The following is a 13,965-nucleotide window of genomic DNA, read 5'->3' as shown; positions in this document are numbered from 1 at the left end:
ATATATATATATATATATATATATATATATATATATATATATATATACACTAACTTTGAATTCTGACTATGCTCTACCCTTCGATTTTCTCTTTTCATCCTCCCTTTTCTCTCCTCACTCTTCCAGTCTTCTTCCAGTGCTACTGAGTTATACGGGTTCTGTGAATACTCACTGTCATCCTGCACACAATCTAGTCAAGTTTTCATGACATCGTATCCGTCTTTCTTCAACCATCCTTTTGTCTTTTTGCTTTCCAGGAGTGCAGGAGGATGAAGATGTGAAGCGGATGTTGCAGGGTTCCAGTATGGTAAAGGTAAAGCTCTTGCTAAGTAGAATCTATTACTGGTTGTTAGTGATCACTCGATGAGATTTAATGGGTTCATCATTCACATGTAAAGGTCCGCTCGCCTCGCTGGCAGAAGCGACGAACTCTGAAGCTGCTGGGAGACGGCGTCACTGTCTGGTGCCAGTCCCACAAAACCTCCAGCTGGGCCAAGGACCAGCAATCCTGTAAGTGTCCTTTTATATCAATCGGAGGCAATTTATTGATGCACAGGTCATTGTAAAAAACATACAACCACAACATGCAGGATACGAGGCAGAGGACCGTTTAGACTTGCTCATGACAATCACAGATTGACCGAGTAAGACAATTTACATCAAAATATGTCCCCAGTGCCCCAGTGCTTTGAGTTACATTTCATGTGACAGTATAAGGCAAATGGATCCAAAAACAAAAGTAAATTAGTCACGCATCTCCAGATCGTGCCTTGATTGCTGAATAGGCATAGGCTGACCTGCTCAGTTTTACACAATTTGTTTGTTATAAAACACACTTCATTCAAACTTGACCAAATCAAATCAAACTCATCAAATCCGTCTTTGTTGGCCTTTCTACTGTTCCAACAATCACCAACTCTGGTTTGAGAGTTTGAAAGAGAGACTGAATAAGTAGCAGATATTTTTTTAAAGTAGTACCGCTGTAACATAATCATTGTTTACCAAGCTCGTTTACCAACACGTTTTTTGTTGCGTCGAACGTGACACACCAGAATAAAAAAAGAACAGAAATGCTACTCCTGTACTGGTAATGGGAAAGGAGTATATCACCTATTTTATGTGAGTTTTCCCTCATTTAAAAAAACCCTGTATATATACACACTAATGTTGGTGGCAAAAGAGTTTTAGCCAACCTACCCCACCCAGAGGTAAAGAACCATTTCCAAGTGATAATTGGTAACAAGCAGGCCTTTCCTCTGCCAGAAGGGCTCAGTGCTGGGCGTGTCAGGTAAAACATGGCTACACAGTATCTATTTTTGTTCGCTTAAAATGCCACTTACTTGTTGCTTGCACATCTACTCCCCCCTTGTCTCCGCTCTCTGAGGGTCACACACGGTGCCCTGATTATAGAGCCCAACTATTTTTGGCCCATAAATAGCACCCGATGCTGCTGCAGTTCAAACAGTGAGATTATAGGACATTATATGGTGGTGGGAGTCTGCCCTGGTTCCTGTGGTTTGGTGCTATATAGTTACCATACGACTCTACAACTGGGTTAGCTCTCCCAAGTGCAGGGCAAGAGCCTCTAATTGCCACATGTCTAGATATGCTTGTGATGTGGCACGGCGTGTGTTTGGTGTGCAGGTTTGGGTGACACCCTCTATATCGGTTCACTTGTATCTTCTAAATAAAAATGTGGCTTCTTCATCCGAACACAGCTACCTTCTGCTTGTTCATGTCTTGTTTTAGCTGAATTGTCTGTACTCTGATCCATACCTGCTTCTAAAAAACTCCCAAGCTGATTTACTTGGACTCGACACGTAGGTACCAGAAAAATGGAAGCCTGTCAGCCGCACCCAGTAATTCCTTCTGCTTGTTTTAGATCAAATGTTAGTTTTTTTTGCTGTTTTGTGACTGGGTGGTCTAGTGCAGTAGTTTCCAACCTTTTTGTCTTCTGACACTTTAAGATGAGGTAAGGTCTGATGCCCCTAATCCCACAGCTACCTTCTGCTTGTTCATGTCTTGTTTTAGCTGAATTGTCTGTACTCTGATCCATACCTGCTTCTAAAAAACTCCCAAGCTGATTTACTTGGACTCGACACGTAGGTACCAGAAAAATGGAAGCCTGTCAGCCGCACCCAGTAATTCCTTCTGCTTGTTTTAGATCAAATGTTAGTTTTTTTGCTGTTTTGTGACTGGGTGGTCTAGTGCAGTAGTTTCCAACCTTTTTGTCTTCTGACACTTTAAGATGAGGTAAGGTCTGATGCCCCTAATCCCAGAGAGGTTCTTTTGAAGGAATTATGAAGAGGTGAAAGTATCTAGAAAATGAAAATATGTTGTTGTTTTTTTGCTTATAACCCCCTTAATAATATAACAGACACTTCATAGACACTTATATATATATATATATATATATGAAATTAAATTACATCACATTTTGAAGAGATCATGTACATAGACTCTCTGAGCATCTTCCTTAGGAACAGCATTAGATGTATTTTGAGCAGTATTTTGTCTCTGTATTGTCAGGTACACAGTGCACAAGGCTGTTACTGTAGTTTTGTGTAGTTTCAAGTGAAACCGCAGGCAAATAGAGATTGGGCAAACACCAGCTGACGTGTGGGCAACAGTGATGTTTGGTTTGGTTCATTCAAATCCTCGAGACAGTGGGGTGAGATTGTGAAAGTATGGACGTGAAATGAGTGCGGTATGGAAGAACAAACGCACGAAAAATAATGCACAAACAGCCCTGTTTGTGAGGGAAACTCTGGTGGAAACCTCGCTGGATGTGTGTGTGTGTGTGTGTATATGTGTATGTGTGTGTGTGTGTGTGTGTGTGTGTGTGTGTGTGTGTGTGTGTGAGTGTGTGAGACAGACAGCTCACCAGAGTGTCCACATTTAGTATGAATTAGAATCAACAGTGCAGGGCTGTCATGAGTGATGTTAGCAGCCAAGCCACTGTCTCCGTACACATTCAGGATCCTGCAGAAATACAAGGTGGTATTTACAAAGAAGACCCAACAGGTCTAGGAGCCCGTCCTGGAGCCAAGCCTCGTACCCCATAGCCATGATTCCCTGTTGACATGCAGTAGAATAAGTGTGTGGATACAGCACCAAATCCAAACTGAAATCCAACTTGAGAGCAGAAGCTACGGCATATTGTAAAAAGTGGCGTGACAAGCATTATCAGTACATAGATACCGAAAATAAATTAATAGTTTAAGATCAGTCAAACAAAAGTAAATAAATGGATAGAGACAATATACTATTATCTTTTCCGATATCTTTTATTATCTTTCTATGCTGCTCAGATGTGTGTGTCAATACAATATCTGTCCAAATGATATCTTTGTGTGTTTTAGTGACTCAAAATTACCACCTTAAATACACACCACGCAAAGAATAACAGCATGGAAGAGAAAGTGAGCTGCCATTGGTGCTAGAATGTAGACTGTATATGTGCACAGAGCAAAATGAATACACAATAATGATTATATTGTATCTTACTAATACTACCATTAAAGTACTGTTAAGAGATAATGCAGAGAATGCAAGATGGAAACTGCGAGTAGACCTGGGTTTGAGTCTGTAAGTGAATGTCACAAATAGAAAAGGTCAAAAGCCAGAGCTGTGATTGTGTAATGCATTTGTTCAAGCATGAAGATGCCCTGTGGTTGGAAGAGCTGCGCAAGAGACTAAAGGTTCACTTTTCTCTCATTATTTCTTCTCCAGTGATGTAAGGTTCAGTGAAAACCCAGTCGTCAGAGAGATAGAGATATAATTGTTTAAATATGTGGATAATCATAGATTGCATAAAAGAAGTGGACGTAGTCACCATGACATCACACATCGGTTTGTGGACGAAGGTTTCGAAGCCTTGAATTTGGCGTTTTGGCTGTGGCCATCTTGGTTGTTTGGAACAAGAACAAGAACAAGAGCGCTATGCTGGAGAACCTGAGGGCTGCAACCCATTCGTCACCAACTGCTCCATCTTGTTTTCCCTGCAGCCCTACACATTTGCCTCGGAGGAAGCTAAAGTAGCCTTCACAATCAACCACCTGACAGGCAGAGCACGACTCTGGGGCACCGCTGAATGGCAGAGGCGCACACCAGCCTGCTCTTCGTTCCTGGCTTTTTCTGCGGAGCTACGCAAGGTGTTCGGGGCGGTCTCCAAGGGTCCTGATCCTACCGGGGGACTTATGGAACTGCGTCAGGGAGACCGGACAGTTGCTGACTATGCCATTGAGTTTCGTACGAGAGCACGCCTTAGCGACTGGAACTCGGCAGCACAGTGTGAGGTTTTTTTGGCTGGACTCGCTGGGTATATTAAAGATGAACTGATTTCTTTTGATTTAACTGCCAACCTGGATGGCTTAATTGAACTGACTTCCCTGAGTGGACAGACGCATCCAGGCAAGGTGACAGGAGCGACGCAAGGGAGAGACAGATCGCCAGTCTTCCACCCGGCCTCGAGGTCCTCCAGCAGCTACCAGCATCATCCCAGGGCCTCAACCTGGGGGCGTTGAACCCATGCAGGTGGGGCGCACCAGTCTCACTCCAGAGGAGCGTGAGCGTCACCGCCGGGGAAATCTTTGCCTGTACTGTGGCTAGGCTGGTCACTTTATATCCCAGTGCCCAGCAAAAGCAATAGCACCGTGGCTGCCCCACTGAAGGCCCTTACCTCATCCAAAGTGCTGTTCCAGTGGTCACCCTTGGCTGAGGAGGCCTTCCAGAACATTAAGGCCCGGTTTACCTCTGCCCCTATCCTCCAAGTCCCTGACCCAGAGAGACAGTTCGTTGTGGAGGTGGATGCCTCCGATGTTGGGGCGGGGCCATCCTATCCCAGCGGGCTGCCAGCGACCAGAAACTCCACCCCTGTGCCTTCTTTTCTAGGCAACTCTCACCTGCTGAATGGAACTATGACATTGGTAACCGAGAGCTGCTAGCTGTTAAGCTGGCCCTTGAGGAGTGGCGTCACTGGCTTGAGGGGACCAGCCTGCCCTTTTTGGTATGGACTGATCACAAGAACCTCGAGTACATTCAGTCTGCCAAGAGACTGAACTCTCGGCAAGCCAGATGGTCCCTGTTTTTTACCCGATTCAACTTTTCCCTCTGTTACCGGCCCGGTACCCGCAACATCAAGCCTGACGCCCTGTCCCGCCAGTTTGTTGATAAAGGCGATTCCACCCCTTGCAATGACAATATCCTTTCTGCCCCTGTCTTGGTTGCTTCAGTCACCTGGGAGGTAGAGGAGAGAGTCAAGGCCGCCCTGGAGGACCAGCCCGGTCCTCCTGACCGCCTGTTCATCCCTCAGACCCTGAGGTCCGACATCCTCCAGTGGGCCCACAGCTCCAGACTTACTTGCCACCCCGGGAGCCAGCGTACCAGGGATGCTCTGCGGCAGAGGTTCTGGTGGGCTACTCTGGAGAAAGACACCCGGGAGTTCGTCAATGCCTGTCCTGTCTGCAACCAGCACAAGCCATCCCACCAGGCTCCCGCTGGTTTCCTGCAATCTCTGTCTGTGCCCCATCGGCCCTGGTCCCACACCTCCTTGGACTTTGTTACCGGTCTACCACTGTCCAACAAACATACCACCATCCTGACAGTGGTAGATCGGTTCAGCAAGATGGCCCACTTTGTACCCTTGCCCAAGCTCCCCTCGGCTAAAGAGACTGCTGAGCTGGTCCTGCTGCATGTCTTCCGGCTCCATGGTCTCCCCACTGATGTAGTTTCTGACCGGGGACCTCAGTTTACATCCGTGTTCTGGAGGGAGTTCTGCACACTCATCGGGGCCACAGCCAGCCTGTCATCTGGATACCACCCGCAATCTAACGGCCAGACTGAGCGCAAGAAGCAGGAGATGGAGACGGCTCTACGGTGCTTGGTCTCCAAGCATCCATCGTCCTGGTCCCAGTAGCTCCTGTGGGTGGAGTACGCCCACAACACCCTGACCAGCTCTGCCACTGGAATGTCCCCGTTTCAGTGCGCCTACGGTTTTCAACCGCCACTGTTTTCGGCCCTGGAGAAAGAGGTTTCCTGCCCCTCTGCCCAAGCCTTCGTCCGCCGCTGCCGCCGTACCTGGACCAAGGCCAGAGTTGCGCTCGTCCGATCAGCCAACCGGTACTCCACAGCGGCCAACCAGCGTCGCTCCAAAGCCCCCATCTACCAGGCTGGTCAGAAGGTGTGGCTATCGACCCAGGACCTACCCTTGCGGGTAGAGTCTAAGAAGTTGGCACCCAGGTTCATTGGGCCATTCGAGATCCTGAAGGTCATCAATCCAGCAGCAGTGAGGCTCAAGCTGCCCCGGACCATGCGAGTCCACCCGTCATTCCACGTCTCCAAGTTGAAGCCGGTTCGAGAGTGCCCACTGGTTCCTGCTGTACAGCCTCCGCCACCACCTCGATTCATCGATGGAGGGCTTACCTACACGGTTCGTCGCCTGCTTCGTTCCCGCCGCCGTGGGAGAGGCCTGCAATACCTGGTCGACTGGGAGGGCTACGGTCCAGAAGAAAGATCCTGGGTCCCAGCTCGACACATTTTGGATGCCCTCTCATCAGGGAGTTTCACCGCCGCCATCCTGACCAGCCCTCCAAGGGTCCTGTGCCCACTGGGGCTACCCAGCTAGACTCTGTTCCCTCTCTTCCATCTGTAGCTTAAGACGTTAGGGAGGATGAAGAGGAGCCGTCTTCTGGCCCGGACAACTCACCCACCGATGATGATGAGGAGAGGATGGAGATGTCGGAGGAATATTAGCCCTCCTCCAGGCCCCCTCCGCCCACCCGGCTTGGTTGTGGTTGTTTTTGGGACGTCGAGAGCCGTCCCTTAAAGGGGGGGTTCTGTCACAGTTTAGCTCCACACCCTCCTCACTCTTATTGTCAGTCACTCCCTCCTCATTAGTCTAAACTGATCAGCCCCTGATCAGTAATCAAGCCCCTATATAGACTCCTGCCTCCCAGACACATTTGCCAGATTGTTCTTCGGTTCTATGCCAGACTCTCCAGCACACTCTCGCGGACTGATCTCATGTTACCGGTCCTGCCTGCCCCTGTTCTACCCACCTTGCCTGACTCCCGGTAAACCCACCCGCCTTCTGATCCTGATTTTGATTAACTTTGCCTGCCGTATCTGGAAACCCTGCCTGCCCCTGTTTTACCCGCCTTGCCTGACTCCCTGTAAACCCACCAGCCTTCTGATCCTGACCCTGTTTGAACTCTGCCTGCTATATTTGAAGTTAGTAATAAAATCCAAAGATCTCTGGAATCCTGTGTGTTGCATTTGGGTCCATATACAACCCGTTACAGATTTCAGCGACTGCATGATGTGGAGCACTGGGACTGTTTTGAGGGATCTTCAAAGTGTTTATTTTTAAGGAACCCAGGGGTGTGAACTTACATGTATCTGTTATCCGTCTGTATTGCTGAAACAGCAACTACTTCAAGTAGGAACATGTCAGAAACCTTAGTGGTGCACAGCCCTGACCGCGGAAACTCTTTTTGTCTCTTCTGTAGGAGACCCACAGAGGACATTTAGTCTTTTGGGTAGGATTTCAGAGAAATTCTTCAATTCATTTTCCATCCAAACTCTCATCTTGTTCTTGTTAAGGATCAATACTAAAACCGTACCTCAGAAAAACTGAGCAATAACCATAGACTGTAAGAAGTGGACGTAGTCATCGTTTTTCCTCTTCCTCCACCTTCCTCCTCTCTGTTCCCCTCACACATCCCCAGTCTCCGTCATGGAGGTCGAGTGCGTGCGCGAGGGTTGCCAGTCAGAGACGCTGCGGCAGATGGTCGGCTCCGTCCCTGAGCAGCGGTGTTTGACGGTGGTCTTCAAAGGGCCCCGCAAGAGCCTGGATCTCCTGTGCCAGAGCCAAGAGGAGGCTCAGCATTGGGCCCGCGGCATCCGAACCCTGCAGGGGAGGGTGGACAACATGACTCAGAAGGAGAAACTCAACCAATATCCTAATTGTTGTTCATTTGTCTACACTGCATATGCAGAGACAATAGAGTGCTATTTTTGTAGGATAACTAGGGAGTTAGCATAGCACTGGTTCCCTTGACAGAGAGCCGGTGGGATCTTACATTAGATTTTGGATTATTGCAGAAAATAAGCCCCGTGGCAAACAATGTTTTTGATACCTTTATGATTTGGGAGCATAAATGCAATCTGCAAATTAAAAAGTGTTAAGTATGACTCCAAGTCACCACCACTAAGCTAAAAGGCAGTCTTCCATTTGGCAGGATAATGTTTATATCCTCATTTAGCCACTTGTTAGCAACCGCCTTTTGTAAGACACTTAAAAGCTTCGAAATTCGTTTTTTTATATCATAGAAGAAAACGTTAAAATCTCTTAACCACAGACCTTATTTCAAGCAGCTAACCAAAAATACATTCCAAAAACAATTTGAAAAAAATAATTATGTATCTGCTGCAATTAATCGATTATTCAACTAATTTTTGAGAGTAGTTAATGACTACTGAAATGTAGCAGTAGTGAATATAACACTTCATAAATTATGGAAACTCCATAAGTGTCCTGCAAGGACCTTTGCAAGTCCCAAACCAGAATGTCAACATCTAGTAAAAATATGTTTGTACTTTTGTCGCACTCCACTTTTTTGATTGAAGGAAATGTCTAAAAGACCCCGGAATACAACACAAAGTATCTATAGGCAGAATCTGAATAATTAAGAATAACTTCTGTGCTGTGAAGCTCCATATTGGTAAAATGCCACCAAACACTTCACATGTTCCAGCTGTTGCTGCTTCCTTGACCTTGTTTGTGTGTCACCTGGATTCATTCTTATCTGAGTCGGGCCGACCAGAACCACGATGACAAGATGAGCTACGACGAAGTCCAGACGCTGCTGCAGATGATCAATATTGACCTGAGTGACCAGTATGCCCATAGTCTCTTCCAGGTAGTGGAGCACACACTCTCACACACTCACACTCACACACACACACACACACACACACATATCTGATTGACTTTGTGTCACTTGGACGAAGTGAGACCAGCTTGGCAAACTAATCAAAGAGCGATCAACTTTGTCTGACTCTGTTCCTCCTGATAGAAATGTGACCAGTCAGCTGACGGTCGTCTGGACCACGGAGAGATTGAGGTGTTCTGCAGGGAGTTGTTACGGAGACCAGACCTGGACACCGTGTTCATTCGCTACTCCGCGAACGACTGTGTACTCTCCACTGTGGACCTGAGGGACTTCTTGAAGGACCAGGGGGAGGACGCTTCACTCATCCACGCCCAAAGCCTCATCCTCACCTATGAACTCAATGAGTGGGGTACGGTGCTAAGTGACAATATATTGCAAGTCACCGACCTATCTGGTTCAGCAAAGCGGCTTAGCCAAACCTGTTAGACGCTACCTGCTCAGCACCAAATGGGAGAGTGACAAAGTTTGTGACTACATGTCCCGCTCTTCTAATAAGTTGGTAGAGACCAAAATAGAGCTAAAAGAAGAGTGAATATTGGACTTGGATAAGTCAGGTTGCCAAAAAAACAAACAATTCCATCCATCCAAATGAATGCTAATTTTGTTCCATGTCTTGCTGGGTGTTTCAACAAGATAATTTTTGCTTAAAACTCAAGTGCTATTCTTGTGAACATCTGGAGGGAATTTCTTCAAATTTGGCACAAACCATGACATGGTTGGTGGAGGCCTACAATGGTGAGGGTGGTAATTTGAGTTAACTAGCTGCAGACGATCTAGGGATGACTGACTGAGTCCCACATAAAGAACCATTCAGTAGTCAATACAGGATGAGATAAAAGCATATAAGATGGTCTCCAGTCATGCAAAATCGACAACTGGCATTCTTGTCTAAAATTTTTCATATTTCACTCAACTTGTATTCTTGAAGAAAACCTTTTTCTCGTGCCTCGAAGGTGAAGGGACAATCCAAAACAATCAAAAGTCTTGATAAACTGAAGTAAATGGGGGCTACGTTTAACACTGTAACAGTGGTTTTCAAAGAATCAACATAACACCGATGAGTATTTGATATACAAATCGGCATTTTGGGGGGGAAGTATTCCTCCAAAACAGAAAAGAAAAAGACACCCAGATTTCTTGCATGTGTACGGACATTAGAAGACAGAGGTCCAAGAAAATGTCTAGTGGCAAAAGTCTAGTGAAGAAACTGCTGCACATTCATTGCTAATTTAATATCGCAGTGGTCCTTTATAGTTTTTAAAATGTCGGTACACGGATTTACAATCCCTAGTACTCTACCAACTTTTATTTGACCAACTCTAAAGTCAAAACGATGAAATTGACTTACTTTCCTCGATCAACGATCCAACATTGATGCCCACTTCAGTGACTGTGACAGCTTTATGACGACATTACAGTGAGGCTGTTCTGAACATCTATAGACGCATTCCATGTCCGACGTGGTCGATCAAAACATCATTCCAACTAGTTCTGAAAAGCATAACCTGACCTAACCTGGCCGACTCTAAACGGCAAGAGACGGAGGCCCTGCCTTCAAAAACAAGACAAAATATGGTTCTCTTTTATTTGAGAAAATGCTATCATATCAGCTTAATGTCAGAAAAACACATGTTTGAGCTAAAATTGTAAAATTTTGAACTGTATATTACAAGCTGCACTATGATGACCAGTTTGCTCACCATATAATAGTTGCCCTCCTTTATTGACTTGTGTTTGTGCCTTTTGCCCAGTACAGCCCAGAAGAACCAGTTCATGACCCCCAATGGTTTCACCATGTACATGCTGTCTAAGGAGAACTGTGCGTTTAACCCGGAACATGCCAGGGTTCACCAAGACATGAAACGCCCACTGGCGCACTACTTCATCTCGTCCTCCCACAACACCTACCTCACTAAGGACCAGCTGACTGGGGACAGCAGCACGGAGCCATACATCCGGTAAGTAACTGTATTTTGCTATGTAGTTAGCTAACAAATGGGAGAGCTGAGTCATCCTATCCTATGTTCGGCTTTATAGGATGCAATTGTGCGTTGGCCTTGAGAGTTCAACACACTGCAAATGAAGAAAAACACATGCAAATGGACACAACGCAAGCAAATCTTCTTCTTTTCGTTTCACTGAAGCGTGATGGTTATATGACAGTTTCCCATTTTTTTACACAGTCCTTTGCATTTTTATTGAACACTGCAAGGTCTTTTAAGTTTCAAGGGTTGGGTAGTACAGGGCAGACAAGGCAATGCTCCATAGTATGGTCTGCTTCTCCACATTCACATGTGGTTGGGCCAGCCAGCCTTGTAGCCCCATCTGACCAGAGCAGCTTTTGATTGTCCCGTTCTTGTTCTGAGGCGGTTTAGTGTTTTCCATTGAGCCCATGGTGCTTCTGGGCCAGGGGGAAGGTTTTCAGTGGGGGGTATTCCCATGACAGTTGGAGGAGGGTCATTCTCAAGCTTTTCCCTCCAGAGTTGGAGTCTGGTTTCTTCCCGAGACTTTATTAGGGGCTGGACATGGCTGAGAAAGCTTCTTCTTGATTTTAGCCGTTGGGCCGGAGGGTGACATCCATGGAGGAGATGGCGTTCATCACTAGTAGTAGATTTTGTTTTCTCGACTCGGCTGGCAACTTCCTGTCTACTATCAGCAGGGGCAATGCCAGCGAGGAGGTGAAGGTTGCTTGTGTTGGTGGGTTTCAAGCAGCCAGTGATCAGGCGGCAGGTGTTGTTCAGTGCTGGGTCAAGCAAATCAAGAAACATCTTCACCAACTTAACGATACACGACAACATCAATGTGACAACGGGACACTAAAAAGTGATGCACACGGCTGCTTGTTGTTGCCATGGTTTGTTGCTTTTGAAGTCATTGAAGCCTGCTATCTGTCATCGTGATCACATGAAGTATTAGAATAATAAGCAAAAGGGTAACGCTAGGTTAGCAGCAGATACCTACAATAATTAGGGATGGAACAATTTTATCACAGATCGTGATATTCAAACACAATAAGTTGATCGTGGTGAATTTCCATTGATGGCCTAATAATAAATATCGTCACAAGTGATTTTAAAAAGCTCTCTAGCTCACTATCATGGTAGAGAAGTGAAAAATAGAGCCTCATTAAAAAAGAAAAAGAAAAGACTCATAAAGTGTTGCTGTTTTAAAAGAAAAAAGGATTATCCTTTATTTATGCAAGGGGACTTTATGATTACCTTATTTGAAATGTTTGTTTACCTAAAGAAAGACATGCATCTGTGAAACAATACAAATGTTTGTTTCTTAAACAAGTACAAGGTAAAGCAATTCCAGTATGTTTTAGTGCCATTTTAAGAGTTTGTAGCATATTCTGATGATTAGCGGGATAAAATCGTGAATTATAAATATTGTGCCCAGGATAATTGTGACATGACATTTTCACATTGTCCCATGCCCTAAGAATAGTATCTCAATCATTGCATCACAATGTTAGATAAGCCCAAAAGCTTGAGGTGATTTTCTAACACTAGCTAGCCGACTTCAAGAACTTCATAATCCGCTGGAAACGGTTTCCGTTGTAACCTTCTTGCAGTGCATTTCTATAATTTACAGCGCTTTTTTATAAATGCTGCGTATGTGTCGTTAAATTGGTGATGATGTTTCTCCATTTGCTTGTTGAGCCCTTACGGCCATCGTACGTACAATTGGGAAATATGCATATCTATCAAAAGTAGAACAATGTAGGTGTGTGCGTATGTGTTACGTGAAGGCAGCCTCCCCTGTTTAGAGTAATTACTCAGGCGGTCAGAAAACTCCACAGAGGCGAGGCGCTAGGGGTGAAAGATGTTCGCCCTGAGATGCTGATGGTTCTGCATTTTGTTGGGCTGCCTCCTCAGTGATTTGTGGAGCTTGGGAACAGTGCCTGAGGACTAGCAGACAGTTCCCCAGCGCTATAAAAGGACAATGGTGGCTTTGCTTCAGTTATAGGGATGTCAGCTTCCCTGGGAAAGCTCATGCCAAGGGTTCTGGAAATGAGACTCTGGTTGGACCAGAAGAACAGCAGTGCTGATTGTCCAGAATAGAACCCTGTTCCTTTGCTTCACAAGAAGTCCGCTGAGGGGGCTCCGGCATGATGCGGAGGCCTCCTGGAAGCCTCCTTTAGAGCAGAGGTTTTCAAACTGTGAGACGAGTCTCCCCATGGTGGGCATGGGAGAGTTAAAAGGGGGGCACAAAGAGAGTGACATGAGACAAAAATACTGTGTTAGATGATAGGGACAGGTTCAGGGTAGGGCTGGGCGGTATACCGGTTTTAATTTCCCGTATGATATGAATTTTTCATATACCGTCATACGTCATACCGGTGCACAGCCGAAACAACTTCTGTTGCTCTTCAACAGGCAGCAAAATATATTGTTCGCCGCCAGGAGTGCTACGGACGGAGCTAGTTGTCTTACCTGTATTTACTTTATAACTTCATAACAACAATTATTATAACAATTAACAACCCACAACTAATGCTCTTTAACAGGGCAAAACACCACGACTCAACAGTTTGTGACAGATAAACAATTTGTAGCACTAATAATTGTACATTTATAAAATTTCTCCGCCGAACTGCATGCTGGGTAAAGCTCGCTAACAGTCTGCTAACAGCTGTGAGAGGCTCTGTCGCGGCAGTAACGTTACATTAAAGAACAGAAAAGAGCGATGCAGGATGAACAAAGACTGAACAATAAAAGGTATTTAGGTCAGACACATATGCAACGCTGATTACCATAATATGTGTGGTATTTGTTATAAATGTACATAGACAGTGATAAGAAGCTGTACATGTAGCGGCTTCTTCTTCTTCTTTAAATTCCATTGGCGGATGGCAACCAACTTGCATAGTGCATACCGCCACCTACTGTACGGGAGTGTGCATTTTCAGGGTAACGTTTTCTTCACTGTTCTGATAATAAAATAATAAAATAAAATTGTAGATATATATATATATATATATATATATATATATATATATATATATATA

The 13,965-nt window shown here is 45.4% G+C and overlaps 1 protein-coding gene across 1 annotated transcript in view; it reads left to right on the top strand.

Moving 5' to 3' along the window:
* The window catches only part of LOC116381209 (1-phosphatidylinositol 4,5-bisphosphate phosphodiesterase delta-3-A-like), a 38,438-nt gene that overhangs the window by 4,835 nt on the left and 19,638 nt on the right, over positions 1–13,965 (top strand). Inside the window, exons 2-7 of the mRNA XM_031843162.1 lie at positions 258–313; positions 399–510; positions 7,728–7,956; positions 8,792–8,921; positions 9,078–9,303; positions 10,711–10,912. Coding sequence (XP_031699022.1) covers positions 258–313; positions 399–510; positions 7,728–7,956; positions 8,792–8,921; positions 9,078–9,303; positions 10,711–10,912 — 955 coding nt within the window. The remainder of the gene's footprint in view (positions 1–257; positions 314–398; positions 511–7,727; positions 7,957–8,791; positions 8,922–9,077; positions 9,304–10,710; positions 10,913–13,965) is intronic.

Source organism: Anarrhichthys ocellatus, unplaced genomic scaffold (assembly GCF_004355925.1).
Source record: "Anarrhichthys ocellatus isolate YVR2014 unplaced genomic scaffold, GSC_Weel_1.0 scaffold4, whole genome shotgun sequence".
Classification (NCBI taxonomy): domain Eukaryota; kingdom Metazoa; phylum Chordata; class Actinopteri; order Perciformes; family Anarhichadidae; genus Anarrhichthys; species Anarrhichthys ocellatus.
Note: the sequence above shows the minus strand (reverse complement) of the source record. Positions and strands in the feature narration are given on the sequence as shown.